Consider the following 18938-nt stretch of genomic DNA (forward strand, 5'->3'; position numbering starts at 1 on the left):
TACCTAACAACTCCTTATAAATTCCTTATTATATTTCAACAATTTCAACAAACCTGTAACTAATAATTATCAATTAATTGATAGAAATCCTAAGAATTGTCAAGATCAAAACCTCAATTATATTGAGTTTTCTGAATCTAATCTACCATCAACTCCTTTACTCTAACACAATTCCAAATTAAGTTCTTTCTTAATACCCTCTTATCTATAAGCTTAAAATACGACTAAGCATACAACGATCGCATAGTAGCAGAGAGAGATTGATACTCCTTCTGTCTCAAAATTATAGTTCATGGAATATTAAAATTAAAATAAAACACTTCTATGCATAATTTTTAAAAAAAAAATTTGCTTTGCATACCTATTAGTAACAAATGGGCTTTAGTGTGAAGAATTTCCTAAAACCATTCATGAAAATATTTATTTGTTGACTCAAAAAAATTTATTTTTGTTTGATTTATAAATTGGGCACTGCGTCACATGAGTAGTACTTAAAAGGTCAAGTGTTTATGGAACGAGATTAAGTTCTACACGGAGCACCAATGGAAAATGGACCAAACATAAGCTTACAAGGAAACACACAAGGTACAACTAAAATCTCTGACTCGTCTCCTTTTCTCCCCAGAGGTGCTACAGTCACTCCCTTTTTTCCTCCGGACCCCACAAAAATACAAAAAAAAAATTACTCAAATTTTAATTTTTTTTTTTACAGTACCTTCTAAAAAATCAACTCAATCCCACATCGATAGGTATGTTTTTTGAATTCGTAGGGAAAACTGAGACACCGAATTTCTGAAAATCAACCAATAAATGTGCACTCTCTACCAATCTTTTACCCAAACCCACTAAATACAATCCATACAAACACGTGACTATATCAGTAATCGACAATTTAACATCCCAAAAAAGAAATCAAGGAAGAACCAAATGAAAAACAGAAAAAACCCAAACGGTACCGATCTACGTAAATCCAACCCCGTGAATGACCAGATCGTGCGCAGAATTTTCCAAGAGCGGTTAGAATTTCCCAGAATTAACGGAATCTCTGTGAAGAATTTACTAATAAACCAAAAAAAGGAACCAGCTGTTTGGTGTGTGGCTATTAAAAACTCAAGCCCCAAACTTCGGGACCAGATCCCCTCAATTTGTCTCGGACCAGTTTGGTCCATGTAGTACATCCGAACCATCTAAAAGTATACCAAATTGGTCCAAAGCCAAATTGACCAGATCCAATCCCATTTTCCCCAGCTCTTCAAAGCCGCTTTCACACAAAAGACAAAAGCAATAGGCTGCAACAAATCGGTGTGAAAGCAATAGGCTGCAACAAATCGGTGTTCTACTACAAATCTGAGTCAATTTATGCACACAAGATGACTACAAACATTATTTAAAAAAAAAAAAAAATTGGATTGCATTCATCATTCCGCAAATGCATTGATGCTACAATTCCTGTACAAACATTATCCAAATGCCATGTAATTCATATATACACAAGTTGTAACTACGAGAGTTTATACAGTCATGCAACAAACTCATCTGAAGCTGGTGAGATTCGTTGGTGTTAGAGATACCATCCGGCGGAATTGCAGGGCTTTCAGTTCATATCAACTCGATTCCCTCTCTACAATATCTGGGAACCGTATCGTTGGCGAACTGAAGACCAAGAAAGCAAAGGTAAAGCCACAACAGGTTTTTTTTTTTCCTTCTTTTTTTCCTTTGTAAAATCTAGTCAATAAATATAAAGCATTCTGTGCTGGAGACCACAGTCTGGGAAATGGGTCAGAGAAAGCTGCGGCCTAAAGATTGACGCAACTCCATCTGCACAAGGCAATCAATTGAAAATTAAGAGTTTGGTCAATTTCGACGACGAATGACAAAAGAAAAAACAGAAACAAAAAGACATTGCTGCATTTCAGTCAATTTAGCATAGAATAGAAAATAAACAAAACCAATTGGAACCACCAATGATACATCATATTCCTGCACTCACAATGATGCGCACTCACAATTATGCGCCCAGAATCCATATGTATCAACCAAAGGCACTTTTATTACTAAATAGACAAATATCAACTAAATAAGCTATGTCACAAGATCCTAAGAGAGAGGGCTCTTCGTATGTCCATCCTCTACTCAGCCATTTCGGGTTAAGAAGATTTGAAAGCGCCTTTCTATCTATAAGAAAGGAACACTGCGCAATAGCAGAAGGACAGCAAAGAAAGCTCCTACCGCGCCAGAGATTACTTGAAAGTTGTTCCTTCTTAATATGCTTTGATCTTTCTTCAATCTGAACGGTAAGGGCCCTGACAATACAATTCTATCATATGCTAACTCGTTTGGAGTTAAAGGTTGCTGACCAATCGCCAACTCGCAAAGGCTAGCTCCAGTAGCAGCAGCAGCGTCAGTAAAGGCTCGTTCCGAAAGAGATGTGTGGAGCGGTTCCAGTCCCTTTTGTTTTGGGAGGGACTTACGCCGGCTTCGGTCAGCAGAGTGACCCTGCACTCAGCCATGTAAAACACGGCCTCGTATACCCCTAATTCTGCTATTAGTGACTTAGGGGGCTCCTCGTGGAAAGCTTTGCGGTTAATAATCGAATAAGTAATCTAATCTCCCTCACGCTCTGTAGTTCATCTCGGTAGAACAAGGAAAAAGCCTATGTGGTGGGTTCGACTCCCACAGGAGCGCACATTAATTACCAATCAGCTGCTTTTCATTCAAGGAAGGGCATGATTGAATGAATCAACTATTTCATTTCATAGTCAATTAATCGGCTATATGGCATCTATTTTTCAAGTGCGAGATATTGCCAGTGTCACATTGCTTTTGTCTTCTTTGAAAGATGGGAACGGAGGATCAACTCAATAATCATTGATAATGGCATTTCCATGGCCTGTAACACATGGTTATCAAGCCGTGAAGGCCCCTTAATTTACTGATTTACACACCTACCGTAGGCCCTATGGGGAAGTTAAATAGCGAAGGGAATTCTTGAATTTCTAAGATCGAAGGGCCTAGAACCGGAGGAGAGAGGGCTAACAACCTTTTCAGTTGATCTCAAAGAGCCAACCGAACCGAGGTCGGTGGAAAAAGATAAGGTAAGCATCCAAACCAGCATCAGCCGAACTAACATATCTCGTTTATCCTGAAGCAGCCTTTCTCGAAGTAGCATTCCAGATGTGCTTATTTATCCGGTTTATGAATCACTCGAACGAGCCTTTCTAGCTGCATATGAATCGGCATCCCCATCCATATCTTTATGCGCAGGGGCATCCAAATCCGAAAAACAGAGAAGTTAACCAACAAACACACCATACAACTCTCTGGTGTACAGTGCTCTCTGCGTGCTTGTTCCAACTTTGTCATCATCAAACTGAGACCGTTTTAACTTTTGAAGATAAGGGTTACATTGTATTTCCAACAACCTTACATTTTTTTTTACCTTTGGGGTAACTTAACAAGTACGCAATTGACCAATGGAAAGGAGTATAATTATTATCATTACAACCCAAATTTTGAAATAACTTTAACTTCAGGGAGCATAAATTCAAGGAGGTTAGATGAACGTTCCGAAAAAAAAGAAAAAGAAAATCTATATACAGACAAACTTTGCAGTAGAACCATTACTTTTCAACATTTCATCCCATGTTCAATCTTGTAGACTGCATGCATGTTCAGTTGTTCTAACTAGTACATCAAAGGGAGTTCTTAGCTTAGACGCAAGACCCTCCTTCAAGGTGGCAAATCTACCTCAAAAGCTTGCTCCTGCACCATGAAGTCAAAATCTTCTAGAAACCTCATTCTACCAATAAAGGAGCACGCTCACAACTAGGATAGAACCTATCTAGCATATAAATCCCAAAAGAAACAAAATAAAAGCAACCTAAGTAGGAAAATATGAAGTAATGATAAGATACAATAAACCTCCTACGGGTTGGTGCAGTGGTATTCACCTGGCAACTAGAAGCCTCAAGAAGCCTCTAATAAGGGGTTCGACTCCCACCCACACGGAACCAATTCGTGTGTTAGGCCAGTCCATACAAGGCTTTGTCCTGCCTTCAATTAAGCCCCTCGCTAGTGGACAATGGGATTTGGACCCCTCGATTAGTCGTCCATTGGGCCGGATACCGAGTTGCAAAATACAATACAATAATATTTTAGTGTTTCTATATGTTGATCTTTATAGATACCTGTATCCGTATACAAGCTCCTATAGACACTCCCAACCATAAATTCTTCTATATCCTCTACCTCCTCTGCACCTGCTCCCAATTTCATCAAACAAAGGCTCCTAAGCCACCACAGGAGGTAGTCAGTTCATAAGGAATTTGCTCATCATAAAACATTCTGGGAAAAATCCATATGGATATCCATTGAATATTTATGACTCTTGAATAGTCTAAGACGGGTAGTAGCTCTCGGTCATTTTCCCTATTTCCAGGCCTCTGCTGACTCTTCTGAAGCTGCTCAACAGATCAAATTTCCTTCATACCACCTCCACTGTTGTAACTCACAAGAATCCATTTTAGAACTTCCACCTGAATAGTACTAGTAGTACTCCAAAATATACAGTGCTAACTGCTAAGCACCTTATTTAACCCCGTCTGCCTTTTCTGTTAAACTAACTCATGTTCTACTTAATCAAATATCAAGCAAAGGATAAACGGATAGTGGATCATATTCCACACGGACACAACCAACAGTCTCACCGCCATCAAGACCATGTGATGCAGAACTGCAAGGGAGAAAGGGAGAGAGAAACAAGGAACCCTTGACACACATTAAACAGCTCTCACTTTTATTAATCTTTTTTTGCTGAGTTCAATATTACTACTTTACGAGAATTGATCAAGTCTGACAAATACAATGCCAAAACTTTGTGACAATCCATTTATGAAATAACCTGCCTACTTATTTGATTAGATTCTAAACAGATATTAATAAACAAAAAATGATTATCAAACATTAGACCAAAATGGCTTCTTCCCATGCATTGGACCTTTGGACTTTACTTGAGACTTCTAAAGCAGATAACCCATACAATGCCGTAAACCATAGCAAGTATCCAATTGAAAGACACACACATAACCCTACTGATTCATGGGGCCAAGAAAAATGCATTACAAACCAATAGTAATGAAGGCGCATAAAATGGTCACCTTGAGAATGCAAATAGTAATTCAAAGGGTCTTTAAAGTACTATAACATTTCAGAATGCAGGGCAAAAAGTTTAAAGAAAACTACTTGGCGCCTTGACAGTAGAGTGTGGACAATAGCTTCAGGACATCCAATAAGAAGAGTGTGGACTATTATTTGGTGAAATAATGCCCCTATAATTTCTTTCTTTTCAGATAGCCATAACAGGACACCAGATGCCCAAGAGAACAAGGCATTTATAAACCACGGTAAACATAGCTTCCCATGGAAACAAACAAACACCTTAAATACTAGTTCAGTTTCCATCATGGAATCCATTTCTGAGTTGTCAAATTTGCAACAAGAAATAACAATGAGAACAAAAAAAAACTACTTGGTGCAAACAAAGCCCCACCAAGAAATGGAAGCTGAGCAATAGCATAACAATTCTAGATGCTTTAAAGAGAATAAAGATAAGTAAATGGGGCCAGGACACATCAAAGCGAGCAAATGAAAGAGGTTTAGGTTGTTATCCATGATTAAGGACACATTTTACAAAGCAAAAATATTTACACGTGAGTGATTTCGTCATGAAGATCAATTGACATCTTGAAAAGAATAAACTTACCATATAAAGAAGAAACGCATCACAAGTAATTATTTTCCTTCTCATCACGTATCCTTCGTTTCCCTTTACAATATCTATTATACCCCGTAAAAAGGCTTTTAATGTGGGAAGTCTTCCTTAATACTAATCATTCTAAGTTGTTACACAATGTAAAGCCTCCTACGGAATTAGTACGTAAAAGGGAAGAGGTAATTTTCATGGATCGCAAAACAACTTCTCAACATGGGACACTAACTATTACCCACCCCCCCACCCCCTCAAAAAAAAAGACCCAAACCAAAACCGAGCCTTATGTCCCAATCACTTGGAGTCAGCTACATGAATCATTTTCCTCCATTGAGCTCTGTCAATGGCCACTTGTTCACACAAACCCATTATACTCATATGTTTGCGCACAACAGCATCTAATGTCAATTTAGGTCTACCTCTCCCCGTAGCATTGCTATCCAAAGCTATCCTGTCTCTTGGAAATTAAAAGCAGATAGACAAGGGATGATTTAAAACTTTCAAAGATAACCTCACAAGCATCAACCATTTATTGCACGCATCACTTCCCTGCAAAATTAAAAAAGCCTAGGAGACAATGTCCCATCATAAGCAAATCAAACTTAGACTAATGAAATATTTACGGCGAGGGGAAAGAAGCCTCCAAATAATAAACCCAAAAATGTAATTTTCACAAGGAGTAAGTCCTAGCAGGCCTAAAGAACAACTTATTGTTCTAGTAAACAGAGGAGTAAGGTATCATTCGATAGCGTGTTTTGTTAGATTTGTCCTAGCTAACGGGTTGAATCCATTAGAAATAGATCACCATGAATAAGGAACATAAAGAAAACTCTAAAATAGTTTATTAATTGAATATGCATGCCAACAATTTGATAATATGAAGGCCAACATTCTAGGAAGATTTGATATAGTTATAACTTTGATTAGGGAATTTCTTTTGGCATTATGTCTTGAGTCATATCTTTGGTTTTGGTAATTTTTTTATCAGAGCTCGAGTTCCAATCCTCAAGAAGGTTTGTGAAGGAGCCGGAACCGAAGAATGTGGTAGATGAGGTGGTTGACAAGCCACTGTTGTGGATGTTTATGAACGAGATGACGTTGTGCAAGAAGCACGAATGGAGACAAAGTTCGGTTAAGCAATATCCTTGTGAGGAGGAAGAGAAGAGGTTCGAATGACAAGTCTACCGCACCCTTTCGCTAGTCACCATCAACGAATCGGAAGACACAATGGAGTCATTGTTCATATCCATGAATCGCAACACTAGGAGTCTGGTTTGAAGATCGAAGATTCCCTTTGACTGAAATTTACTGAAATACTTAGTATGAACACAAGATTCGATTATATTTCGATAGTATGAACACAAGATTCGATTATATTTCGGAAGAAGGAATTTGCAATTGACTCCAATTCTTAAGTGGAGAGATTGTCTAAGCTAGGAGCTTCTATGATTGGCAATTGATTAATTGGGTGGATCTACCAAGCTTCGGCATTATGTGCATACTAATGCTCTGGACTATCAATGATGGAATCATGGTAATGTGCACATAAATTGATTTGGGTCTCTAGGCCTGCCCTTTTTGATGTCATTTGGCTTTGATTTGGGGGCATGGTTCTACAACAAAATGTCCCTATAGCTCCTCGGTTCTAGGAGGTTTAGGGGGGCCACTATTTCAGTGGTATTCTGAGAGCAGCCACTTTGTGCATATATTGCCAAAGGTTAGGTCTGTCTCCAATCATTCCCCGCCCATACCTCCAATGATTGGAGACTAGATGAGTTATGTTATGTTGTTGTTGTTGTTGCTGCCAAGCTTTGGCACTATAAATTACACCTAAATGATCCCCAGCGCTCCAAACGAGAAGCTTCAATGTTCCTCCACTCCCACGCCCTCGCTTCGTGCAACTAAGGTCTCGCTTCCGTTCTACATTTAGCTCACTCAAAGACACTATGGGTCACTCGCTATTTTATTTGTCATCTTTTTCCTTAACTACTCCCTCCATCCCAAAAAGTTGGTCCACCTTTCTATTTTGGGATGTCCCAAAATTCTAGTCCATTTTAATTAGACAAGGAGAAAAAATTGAGTTATATCCTTGTTCACCCTTCATTCCCATATTCAAATTCAAACACAAAAGTAGAGGAGAAATGAATTAGAGTTTAAAAGGTAATCATTACATTTTCTAAAGGAGGGCAATTTTGAAATTCATTTATTTGGAAGTGTAATGATTGTGTTTTCTTAAAAAGTTGGATTCCCCGAAAGGGACCAACATTTTGGACAGAGCATAGTTGTCAAGGGCGAAAGGTGCACCGAGATGTAAAGTCCTGTTAGGCCTGAGCCGAGAGGTGCAAGACGAGGTGTGTGCCTTTTTGAAGAGCGGTGCACCTATGCAAAAAAAAAATTTATTTCTGAAAACAATGGTGTTATGTGCGCTTTTTTGTGCCTTGTCACTTTTCCGCCTTGTCGGTTTTTTGCGCTTTTTGCTCGCCTTTTTCAAGTCGCCTCGCCTGGGGGTCTGCAAGGCGCTGGGAGTGTGCCTACGCACGCCTTTGAGAACTCCAACGAAGGGAATACTACTCTCCACTTGCAACAAGTTCTCCACTCATTTGTTCATTGCTATATTGACAATGCATTAGGTACTACTGTTCCTTCTTGTGTTGTTGTGATTAAGATAATTAAAAGAGTATTTGGTGCTTGAAATCCACTTTGTGGTCACTTCTTATTTACCTCATTGGGATAAGAGACTAAACTTAGTACGAGAAAGAGGAAAACATTCAAGGCTTGAAATGTTGAGATTCACCTCTTTTATATTCCTTGATGTCTTCTCATTTACTTCAAGGTATTTTAATTTTTGGATTTGGTAGTTACCAATGTCAGATGTAAATTGTAGTCATTTTGGAGGAAATTAACATGTGTGCCACGTGACCCATGCGGTAAAAGAATTGCAAGTCATGGAAAGAACAGAGAAACTGCCTTTCATGGTTTTAGGGAGTAGAGTCATCATGATGGTTTACAAAAAAGGATGTAGAACAATTGACTTAGTAACACACATGAATTTATCACAATTTGATGGTGATTAACCTTTAAAAGGAATGTTCCTAATTAATAGGAAAGGAAACTCACATTTTATATGGTGATTTTGACACCTCCTGATTGGTATCGTCTTTTCCCATGAAGATGGTTTTACAGAAGAATGAAATTGAATATTGAATGTTCTTAACTGATGAAAATTCCGAATTGTGAGGTTCACAACTTATTCTTCAGTTTCCCTTTGATTCCAATTTTGAGATCCTAATGATAATTATGGGTCTTTGACGCTTTGTTTTTTGTCAAATCAAATAATTCTAACGCTTAACAAGCTTTTTAACTTGCCTCTTCCCACTTACCAAATTTCAGTAACTTTTTAAAGGCACAATAATGCAGTGCAAGTTGGGTCTTAAGAGCATTTTACAAGTCAATGCAGGAACTGGACTGTAATTGATCTCACCGAGAAAGAAGATCATTTCTCTCTTTTTGGAACCATTCTCTTTCTTTCCTTACCTAGATCTTCGGGTGTTAATCTAGGTGATTTTCTAAGTAATTGTAATCAGAGGTTTGTTCTTGCAAACTGGTTGGTTATGTGGTCAGCTTTATGATATGGTGTATTTCAATGTGCTGGAGATCATGAGGGCTCTCATGTCTTGGGTTAGAAAAAATATGTATTATTTTGTCATTGTTGTTTTAAAATCGATATCATGTAGCACTACGGTAATATAAATGCAAAAACAATGATCTATTATGAGCACTAACATCAGAATTAATATGCATGTTATTATTAATTCTAGGGCAATTCTTAGTATATTTTACGAAAACAATCCATACAGCTTGAGAATCCAGCGAGAAGGGTGTAGATGAAGGCCACAGGGTACCACACAAAAGAATCCACAGGTGCTCTATACGCATGCATGTATGCAACCAATATCGTCAAGTTTTTTGAAAAACCCCCCATTATCACTCAGCCATGTCACATGAAAGAACAAAATTGACTAACATTGTCTTCCCACTGGCAACCCTACAGTTACCCTCTTGCAATTCTGGCTTCACAATGCCAACCCAGACCTTACAATTGCAGATTTGTCAACTTCTAGCGACAGAGGATTCTCCTCTGCATTTAAGAAACAATATTCCCCACAATAATTAAGAATCTAAAACCTTAACTTTTCCATAAACCCGATATCTGTGTATGAACAAAAGCCATTTCAAGGAACCTTTTCATTGTTTCCTCTGCACTCACATTGAAGTAGGAAAATGTTTTCTTTAATGATGCATCCAATTAAGAACTCAAACTTTTCTTAGTCTACGATTTTCCTTTAATGATGCATCCAATTAAGAACTACAACTTTTCTTAGTCACGATTTTAACAAAATAAAATTATGTATCTTTATCGAACTAAAACTTGTGTCATGTATCTTTATCCTTGTGTAGCCTTCTTCTTGTACCCATGTTTTTTTTTTGAACAGGCAATCAATTCATTTCACAATACCCGAAGGTAAAAGCCCGAAGGCTACAACGATTTCATCAAAAAATACAGGAATGAACCAAAACTACTAAAACCTAGACAACGGAACACATCCACTAGGAGGCTCCAAAGCACATACTGCAAAAGCAGACCATACATAAATGCAGGGTATAGGGCCCGTCTCCGATTTTAGTAGTAGAGCTCAAAGGGACACTCAGTTCAAACCCTAGCCATAAGCACAGATGAAATCAACACCAAACCAAAACAGAAAACAACCTAACCAAACTGAAAACTTATTCACCCACTTACCACGCCCACCGGATCTGGAAAAACCAGACCGGTACAGTCACTGGACTGGGGAGACCAGCCGGGAAAAAACCGAGCCAAAGACAGCCGGTTCAGGAACCTTCGGTCAAGGATCATTCGCCAGTGAAATGCCACCCAGGAAGCTGGCGACTTATTGCCAGAGGGAGCCGATCCACCCTACTCCATCTCTCCGTTAGAGCTATCCTGAGCACCGGACCAGTGGGAGGTGGCTGAGGAGGAGGTGGGCAGGTGGTGAGGAGAAGGCGGAGGCGGCGCGGTGGCAGAAAGGAGGTAGCAGCGGTGGAGAGAGGGCGGAGAGGAGCTGGCAGTGGAGGAGGCGGTGTCGGAAAAGGAGATGGCAGAGGCGAGAAGAGGATCTGGTTAGGGAAGGGACATGACGGGCGGTGAGATGAGGGGGGGTGGCCGGCAAAGGAGGAGGAGAGGAGCTGGAGCAAGGGGCGGCAGCCCCCACCCCCCTAGAGAAACCCTAACAGATGAAGTAAAGAGAGAAAGGAGAGAGAGCTCCTATGTTAATCTCACCTGTTTACCGCACACATACTTCATGATCACAATTGTTTGCATCCGTTGACCAAAAACTCAATTTCTCTCCTTCACTCCCTTTCCGTGCAAATCGAAAGTGACACTCATGCAGATTTGCTGCTCGCAAAAAAAGCTTCGTTAGGACCTTGGGTATAGAGATTTTATGTATCATAGACCATGCATGCACTACTTGAAACTAAAGGGGGATTCAACTTTTGATTTCTGGTCAGACTAAATAAGAGGAATGAAATCTCAAATACATTCCTAAAAAGGAAGATATTTTCAGAAGCAAAACTTTATCCTAGTTCTAGGAATTGTGCAATAAGAGACAACATGATATCATCAGCAAACTCCTTGCAACCAGCCAATGCTTGCCTAAATGGAAAATCATACACAAGGACTAAGATTCTAAGAAAACTATACCATCTAGATGTATCAGCTTGCCGATAAAAACACTTGCTTTACAATGCTGGAAGTCTGAGTATTGACATTTAAGGCAACAGCAATCAATCATTTCCCAAGACAAATACAGAGTAGCTTTACAACAAATGGAAAAGAAAATAGACAAGTCAGATGAGGGGACTGATAAAGCCACCAGAATAGAACTGCCGGAAAGCATTGCACTTAATATATGAAGTAGCATCGTGCAAACCAAATAAATTAAGAGCTTGGGGAAAGTCATAGTTGTAAAGTTTTTCGAACTAAACCTGGTGAAGTTTCAAGCAATCAACGCACCACAAAACTAGATTAGACTCCAGACCAAAATGTGTTTCACGACACCAACCATGAAGAATTGAATAGCTCTGCGGAAGCCTCTTCATCCAAGAGAAACAAAAAGGATTCTACGAGAAGTCGAGAAGCTTCTAAGGCTATATAAACACCCACCTGGAACCTACAAACAACTATAGGCAAACAACTACATGGACTTTAGCTCTACCACAGCAGCTAGTGTCACCACCGCACTAGCCCAACACTTCATGAACACGACTCCATGGAAGGAAAGCACGCTACTTATCAAAAATATCCAGATAAAACGGGGCGAATGCTAACTCCGGGATATAACAAAATCGACGGCTAGACAAGTTGGAGTTCTCAAGGTGATAATGAAGGGTTTATGAATCCCAATATCAACATGAATCTAGCGGAATAAGCACTAGGTATACGGACGGCAATTACGATATCCCTGGCTCAACCTACATGGTTGAATTGTAATTTGACTTCAATAGACATAAGTGACCGACAAGACGTAACGGAAAGGCCGATACAATATAAAAGAGGACAATCTATGTGAATGCATTAAAAGTTCCATCGTATCCAGAATATCTGAGGCCCCGACAGGTCATTCATTCTCTGTAAGGGCATATTTGCACCGAAAATGCGTCAAGACCATATATGGCCGCTTCTTGCCCTATTTGAATTCATCAAAAGGCCCACATTTTTGTCTACATCAAAAAAACAATAAAAGGCCATATTTGGCCGCTTCTTGCCCTTTCTGTCAACATCAATATTCATTTATAAAATAAAATAAATGAAGCATATAAAATAAATAAATAATGCATACAAGCTCGTGTAACTATAACTATGAAGTTCAAAAGAACAATTACCTACAAAGAAATTTGAGCTTACCTCAGTGTACTGCAACCCCAGAACACTGCATTGCACCACAAACAGAAAAGCACCAACTCCTCAAAATTCAGCTAGTTACAGATACGAAGCTTCCCCGTCCATTCATCAGCCACCCCGTAATCAATACTGAGCTCTCTCAAGGGCGGGATGTTCTCCATCGCGAATAGCATAATGTGCGGGAACAATAGATTATTGTGGTCATATAGCACAAGCTGCACCAGAACATTAGGACTTGAACTGTGGCTTATGTAACAAGCAACATTCCTCATTCTTGAAACATCCATTGCAAAATCCAGAGGAGGAATCGACGGATGTTCTGGACGCACATAATCTGAAAATATTTGCGATAAATCCCCCCATTCAGTCCATCTGTCAGCAAACCGGTTCGGATACACCAAACTATCTCCATTCATTGTAAAAAGTTGTGCTTGCTCTCTAGTGAGAACTACTCCAGCATATTCACAAATAAAGGAACCAGCTTGAATCAAGTCTAGCGACCTAACTCCCCAACCGGTTTCCCTTGACCTAAAAACCTCAAATCTGTTCCTCACGCCATTTTGGCTCACGCGATTACGGCAGCTTGGGGGGCAACGACAATTAGTACCACATTCAAATATCAAAGGTTTCCCTCTTATGAGAATCCCATTTTGATCATAAGCGAACTCTCCACCATTTTTGGAGGTACAAAGACAATCATCCGTACACCCAGAAATGCAATCACACCCATTACCATTACCCCCTTGATACACATGAGGAGGAAACACGACCGTCGCAATATACTCGAAATACATTGGATCATGCTCACTATCGATATCATTATACAATAAGACCGGGACATTTTCCTTATTCATTGAAATATCAAGACTAACATAGCCCACCGGTCTAACAGACAACGGTTCGGTCCTAAGGCTCTTAGCTAACCTCAGAACAGAACTACCCATTTCAGGTTGATTCTCCATTCTCACGAGTTTAAACTTGTAAACTCCGAAACCAGACTTACCCACGTCAAACCATGAATAGAAAATCCTGTATAACCCATCATAAACATAAACTTTACCGCTGGGCGAACCTGCATACCTCATCCCGCGAATCACCCTCACTTCAATCCCGTAATGCATGCTCCGCTCCAGTCCCAGATTCCCACCCTCCAATTTCTGGTGGGCGCATTGCCTCGAATGCGTCTTGTCCTGCCCCCCATGACCCGTATATATTATAACATCGCCAGCATCTTCATCATCTTCGTAGCCACCTATAATGCCGGACCAAAAAAGTTTGTTAGTGAGGACAACTACCAAATACAAACTTTCCCTCCTTGTTCAACTAAAAAATAAGCACAAACTCAATGTCTGCATTCGATTTTCTGTGAATTATTTTCTAACTGCTAAAAAGCTTTCTGCATTTTGTAAAATGCCAAAAACAACTCTTAGATTACGCCTTATCAAGCATGAGAAACCTAAAAGACAACAAGATTTGCTCCTATGTACAAGGCCAGAGGCCTCCAAACGCAATACGAATTTCCAAGAGGCAGCTTGAGTCTTGACCATTTCCAAATCATAAACTAATTTTCCAGTGTTAATAATTTTTCAAGAGGCACCCAATCTAAACAAATTCGGGCTCGTGTTCAGCTCATTAAAAAACTAACTTTTTATTACATAAATAAATTCGGTGTAAACACATTTTGAAGCACATTGGTAGCACGTTCAGCCTATATCTCTAAAATTTTAAACTACACAGGCATCAGTTCCAGATTTCGCTGTGATAAAAAAAACTTCACACCAGATAAATAAGCCAGACTTTAAAAATCTATTTTAAACCGTGTTAAAATTTTATCGTTAAATTGCCACTTATCAAAAACATTGCAAACTCAAAACATATTTTTAAAACCTAATAAATTTCAATCAGTAAGTTTTGAAACCAAGCTCGAGAATCATGCTCATTTATAAGCCCCAGATATATTTACATTTCAGAGGGCAGCAACTTGGATGCTTATCGAAAACCTTTAACCCCAAACATATATTTAAAACTTCGTAAATTTTCCTCCATAAGTTTTTGAGCAATGGTAGGTACCCAAAAATACCTGAAATGAGGGGTGCCTAACACCTTCCCCTTACCATAATAAATTTCCATCGGTAAGTTTGGTTTGAAAACCAAGCTCGAGAATCAAGCTCATTTATAAGCCCCAGATATATATACATTTTCAGAGGGCAACAGCTCGGATGCTTATGAAACCTTTAACCCCGAACATATTTTTAAAACGTCGTAAATTTTCCTGGATAAGTTTTCGAGCAATGCTAGTTACCCAAAATACCCGAAATGAGAAATGAATGGTCCAGATTCAAACCAAGCTCGAGAATCCAACTGATTTATATAACCCCCAGATACATACACATTTCGAGAGGGTAATAACTTTCTGGGCCCACCTGACACAATAACACTGGTAGCAATGGGCTCTCCGTTGGAGCTATGGCTCGCCGTGACATAATCAATCCCGGCCTGAGACTGCCCATGCAGCCCCACAACACATAGCTCCATCCGGAAAAAGAACAAGTCTCCGACGTAAACCCCCGGTATGGACCCCACGATCCTCTTATCCCGGTTCAGCCACAGCCCCCGATCCCTCATCACCGTCGCCGCCTTCAGATCCCCCCGGGCCGCCGTCCGCCGCTCCAGACCCAGCGCCCGCCGCTTCTCCTCCGCGAAGACCCGCAGCGAGTCGTAGATCATCCTCGTCTTCCTCACCAAATCGCGAAAGTACCTCTGGTCGTCCAACCCCAAATCCAATACCCTAACCAGCTCCGACGACCTCGGCTGGTGGCGCCGCTTCGGAGGAACGACGGCGACCTGGTTGTTCTGGTCGGGTACGGCCACGATGGCGAGCGGGTTGGGATCCACAACGTCGTCCGCGCTCGGATTCGGAACGTCGACGTTTTGCTTGGCGAAGGCGGTGCGGAAGAGCTCGGAGATGCGGTTGAATTCGGAGTAGACGTTGGTTTCGTCGAGTTGGGTTTGAGGGGAGTGGTTGGGGTTAGGGTTTGGTATGGAATTGAGGGGTTGGGTGAAGCCTGGGTGTGGGTCGTCGAATGGCTCGAGCTTGGGTTCTAATTTGGGGATTAAAGTGGTGGGGGCGGCGGCGGCGGCGTCGGTGGCGGTTGTGGTGGTGGTGGTGGGGTCAGGGAAGGAATTGAGATCTGGGAAGGGGATGAGTGAGCCCATTTTGTTGTTGGGGCTTTTGTTTAAGAGAGAGTTCTGGGTAGAGAAATGGAGAGGGGAAATGGTGGATTGGTCATGGAAGAGAGAGAGAGAGAGTTGTTTCAGTTTGGAGTGAGAGTTGAAGGTTTGTTGTTGTTAATGGTGGAAGAGGCTTTGGGGGGTGGGAGAGAAGAACAGTGGGAAGAGGAATTTAGTATTGGAGCATACTCTCTACTGTACTTGGAGAACCGGACGGTTCACTTGGGTCACCTCAAAGAGTGACGTTACTTAAAATAAAGACAAGTGGATCCCGTGGTGCGTCAATGCAATGCACTACGGCGTCAATGCAAGACATATCGGTGTGTTTAATCGAAATTTTATCATCGTAATCTGAACTGTTTAATTAGTAAATTACGCTGGGTAGATCATTCGTAAAAAAAATTTAAATTAATTTCATAACATTAGCTCATTGGTCATGTAACATGAAGTATATGAAAATGGGTGGGTGGTTGGTATGATTTAAAAAAGGTATTGTGAAACAAATCTACATTCATCATCCAGATATCGATGTTCGATTAGTTTGATTTTTGGTATGATTGTAGATTCGTAGTGTTCAACAAGCTCTATAAATTGAACAACATAGATCACGGTGAAGAAATTTCATTTGAGCACATTGAGACGTCTACACAATTGAAGTGCATTGGAGCATAAGTCCCTTTTAAACACCCTCCATCGCGAATAATTAGGTGCACCGCCATCGCAATAACTTCTCTATCACATATTTATGTGGGGTCCCGAATATTAATTAAAATAATACTTCCTCTGTCCCTTTATATCTTTCAATATATATTATATATTATATTTTTAAAATCATTGTCTTACATGAATAATTAAGATCTATCAAACAATATTTATATTATATATTTTTAGCAATATACATCGAGAGATATATACAATTAGAAATGACACGCAGAATCGTAGTGAATATTTAAGAAGGGATGGAGAGAGTAATATTCTAGGAAAAAATGCATACTTTTGTAATAAAAAAATAAAGGTTGAAAAAATGTTGGGTGTCGGGCCCGTTGGTGTCTCAATAACTTCTCTTTCACATTTTTGTGTGGGGTCCATAACATTATTTGTTTCGCTGTCAAATGAAAGATACTTGTATTCTATGAAAAGATTCATAAGTTTTTAATAAAAAGAAAAAGGTACTTTTGCGCATACTTTTAAAATATCTTTGCATCAAGTTAAAAAATTAATTAAGATAATTTGGTATGTAAAAACAAAAGAAAATGCTAAAAAGAGCCCAATGGATTTTTGTTAATGTTGAAAAAAATGTATTAAAATATGTAAAAAGTGTGTAAGTGTATTATAGTTTGTGTTTTTAATTTTTAATAGAAGAACTCACAAAGAATAAAGCATATACGAAAGTACGTTATTCTTTAAATAAAGAATAAAGGACAATCTTTATCTTACTTTTTATTAAAAATTACACGACTTTTCAGAAGAGACAATCTTGGCGTGACAAAATGAGTAATTAGGTTCTGTTCCGCTAAGAAAAATAAGTGACTTTATTTTTTGAATTGATTGTGATGTATTGTGAGAGAATGACAAATCTTGTAACAAGAAAAATAAGTACTTACAAAATAAGAATCTTAGCAGAACGGAGTCTTTTTATAACCGTTTAATTTTAGAGTATTACTACTAACAACAATAATTTGAAAGTTTCTACTTGCATTATTATAGATTAAGTAAAATAGTTAAGGCTCCGTTTGAAGCTTAAGGAAAGGAAAAGAAAAGAAACTGAAAATGAGAGGAAAATGGTTGAAAAAATTTATTATTTACGAAACATGAAATTTTTATTTTTTTCTCTCTTTCCCTTTCAACCAAACAATAGAAGTGATTTTTATGGTCAATAAAAGCTTTTCTGGGGGTGGGAAGGGTTCGAGCTTGGGTTTCAATTTGGGGATTATAGTGAAGGGAAAAAATGAACCCATTTTTTTAGATGGGGAGAGAGGGACGGAGTTATTATGGATGGAGAAATGGAGGGGGAAGTAGGTGGCTTGTTCATGAGAGAGAGAGAGAATTGGAAGTTTGGAGGGGGAAGAAGGTGGCGTACGTGTTCGAGAGAGAGAGAGAGAGAGAGAGAGAGAGAGAATTGGAAGTTTGTCAATGGAGGAGGGTTTGGGGATATGGGAGAGAGGGAGGGAGCACGGGGAGGAGGAATTTGACATTGGACCATATTCTCTCCTGTGACCCTGTCCCTATAAACCGGGCGGTCAAGTTGGGTCATCTTTCTTTTTATTTTTGAGATGACAAGAAGAATCATTCAACAACTACGGTACCGTTCCGCTTTCTTTTTAAACATTATTTTTAAAAAAGAAGATAATTTCAAGTTTATATATAATGAAAATAAAAAATAATTTTTTAATTTTTTTCATCGTTTAAAAGATTTCAATAAGATTTATCAAACAAGATCCATATTGTTAGGAAAATTATTTATCAAAACACATAATTTTTGAGTTTGAAATTACCTTCATTTTCTAAAAGTTCATATTTTTAGAATCCGGAACACCCAACTACATACACTTATACAAACTTACTTACATTTACTTTGGAGTCCACACAAACTAGAGTAGTGGCGGATCAAAAAAAAAAAAAAAACTAGAGTAGTGTGTATGAGACCCACCAAAAAATACCCGTTCTAGTTTCTTTAAAAAAGAACTTTTAGAAAAAGAAAGTAATTCAAGCTAAAAAATTATGTATTTACGTAAATAATTTTTCTACCAATATGGACTTTATTTGATAGATCTCATTGAAATATTTTTAAACGGTGCAAAAAAAATTAAAAAATTATTTTTTATTTTCATTATATTTGAGCTTGAAATTACCTTTTGTTTAAAAAATAAAGTTTAAAAAGAAAGCGGAACGACACCTAATGTGTGTAAAGTATTTGTCCGAGTGTTTATGGAGTATAATTGTGACGAAAATCCAAGTTGGGTCACCTCATGAATGAGG

The 18938-nt window shown here is 39.0% G+C and overlaps 2 protein-coding genes and 1 non-coding gene across 4 annotated transcripts; 1 reads left to right on the top strand and 2 right to left on the bottom strand.

The window, feature by feature from the left end:
* Positions 1-1383: 1383 nt before the first annotated feature.
* Positions 1384-16109, bottom strand: LOC131300733 (histone-lysine N-methyltransferase family member SUVH9-like). Of its 2 annotated transcripts, XR_009191045.1 has the most exons (3): positions 15152-16108; positions 12732-13980; positions 1384-1818 (listed from the first exon to the last, which is right to left on the bottom strand). XR_009191045.1 is itself a non-coding variant. In XM_058326699.1 (2 exons), the coding sequence occupies exons 1-2, from the start codon at positions 15942-15944 to the stop codon at positions 12803-12805; spliced, it is 1971 nt and encodes a 656-aa protein (XP_058182682.1). In that variant the 5' UTR covers positions 15945-16109; the 3' UTR covers positions 8213-12802. The 2 variants fall into 2 exon arrangements, 1 of the variants encoding a protein (XP_058182682.1); XM_058326699.1 differs by lacking the exon at positions 1384-1818 and having other exon boundaries at positions 8213-13980; positions 15152-16109.
* LOC131302143 (small nucleolar RNA snoR100) lies at positions 7286-7393 on the top strand. The gene has a single exon (XR_009191618.1). It is a non-coding gene; the product is annotated as a small nucleolar RNA snoR100 (small nucleolar RNA).
* On the bottom strand, positions 10679-11147 carry LOC131299563 (uncharacterized 16 kDa protein in middle repetitive insertion sequence WIS1-like). The gene is made up of 2 exons (XM_058325149.1): positions 11106-11147; positions 10679-11011 (listed from the first exon to the last, which is right to left on the bottom strand). The coding sequence occupies exons 1-2, from the start codon at positions 11145-11147 to the stop codon at positions 10679-10681; spliced, it is 375 nt and encodes a 124-aa protein (XP_058181132.1).
* Positions 16110-18938: the final 2829 nt, after the last annotated feature.

This window comes from Rhododendron vialii, chromosome 9a (assembly GCF_030253575.1).
Source record: "Rhododendron vialii isolate Sample 1 chromosome 9a, ASM3025357v1".
NCBI lineage: Eukaryota > Viridiplantae > Streptophyta > Magnoliopsida > Ericales > Ericaceae > Rhododendron > Rhododendron vialii.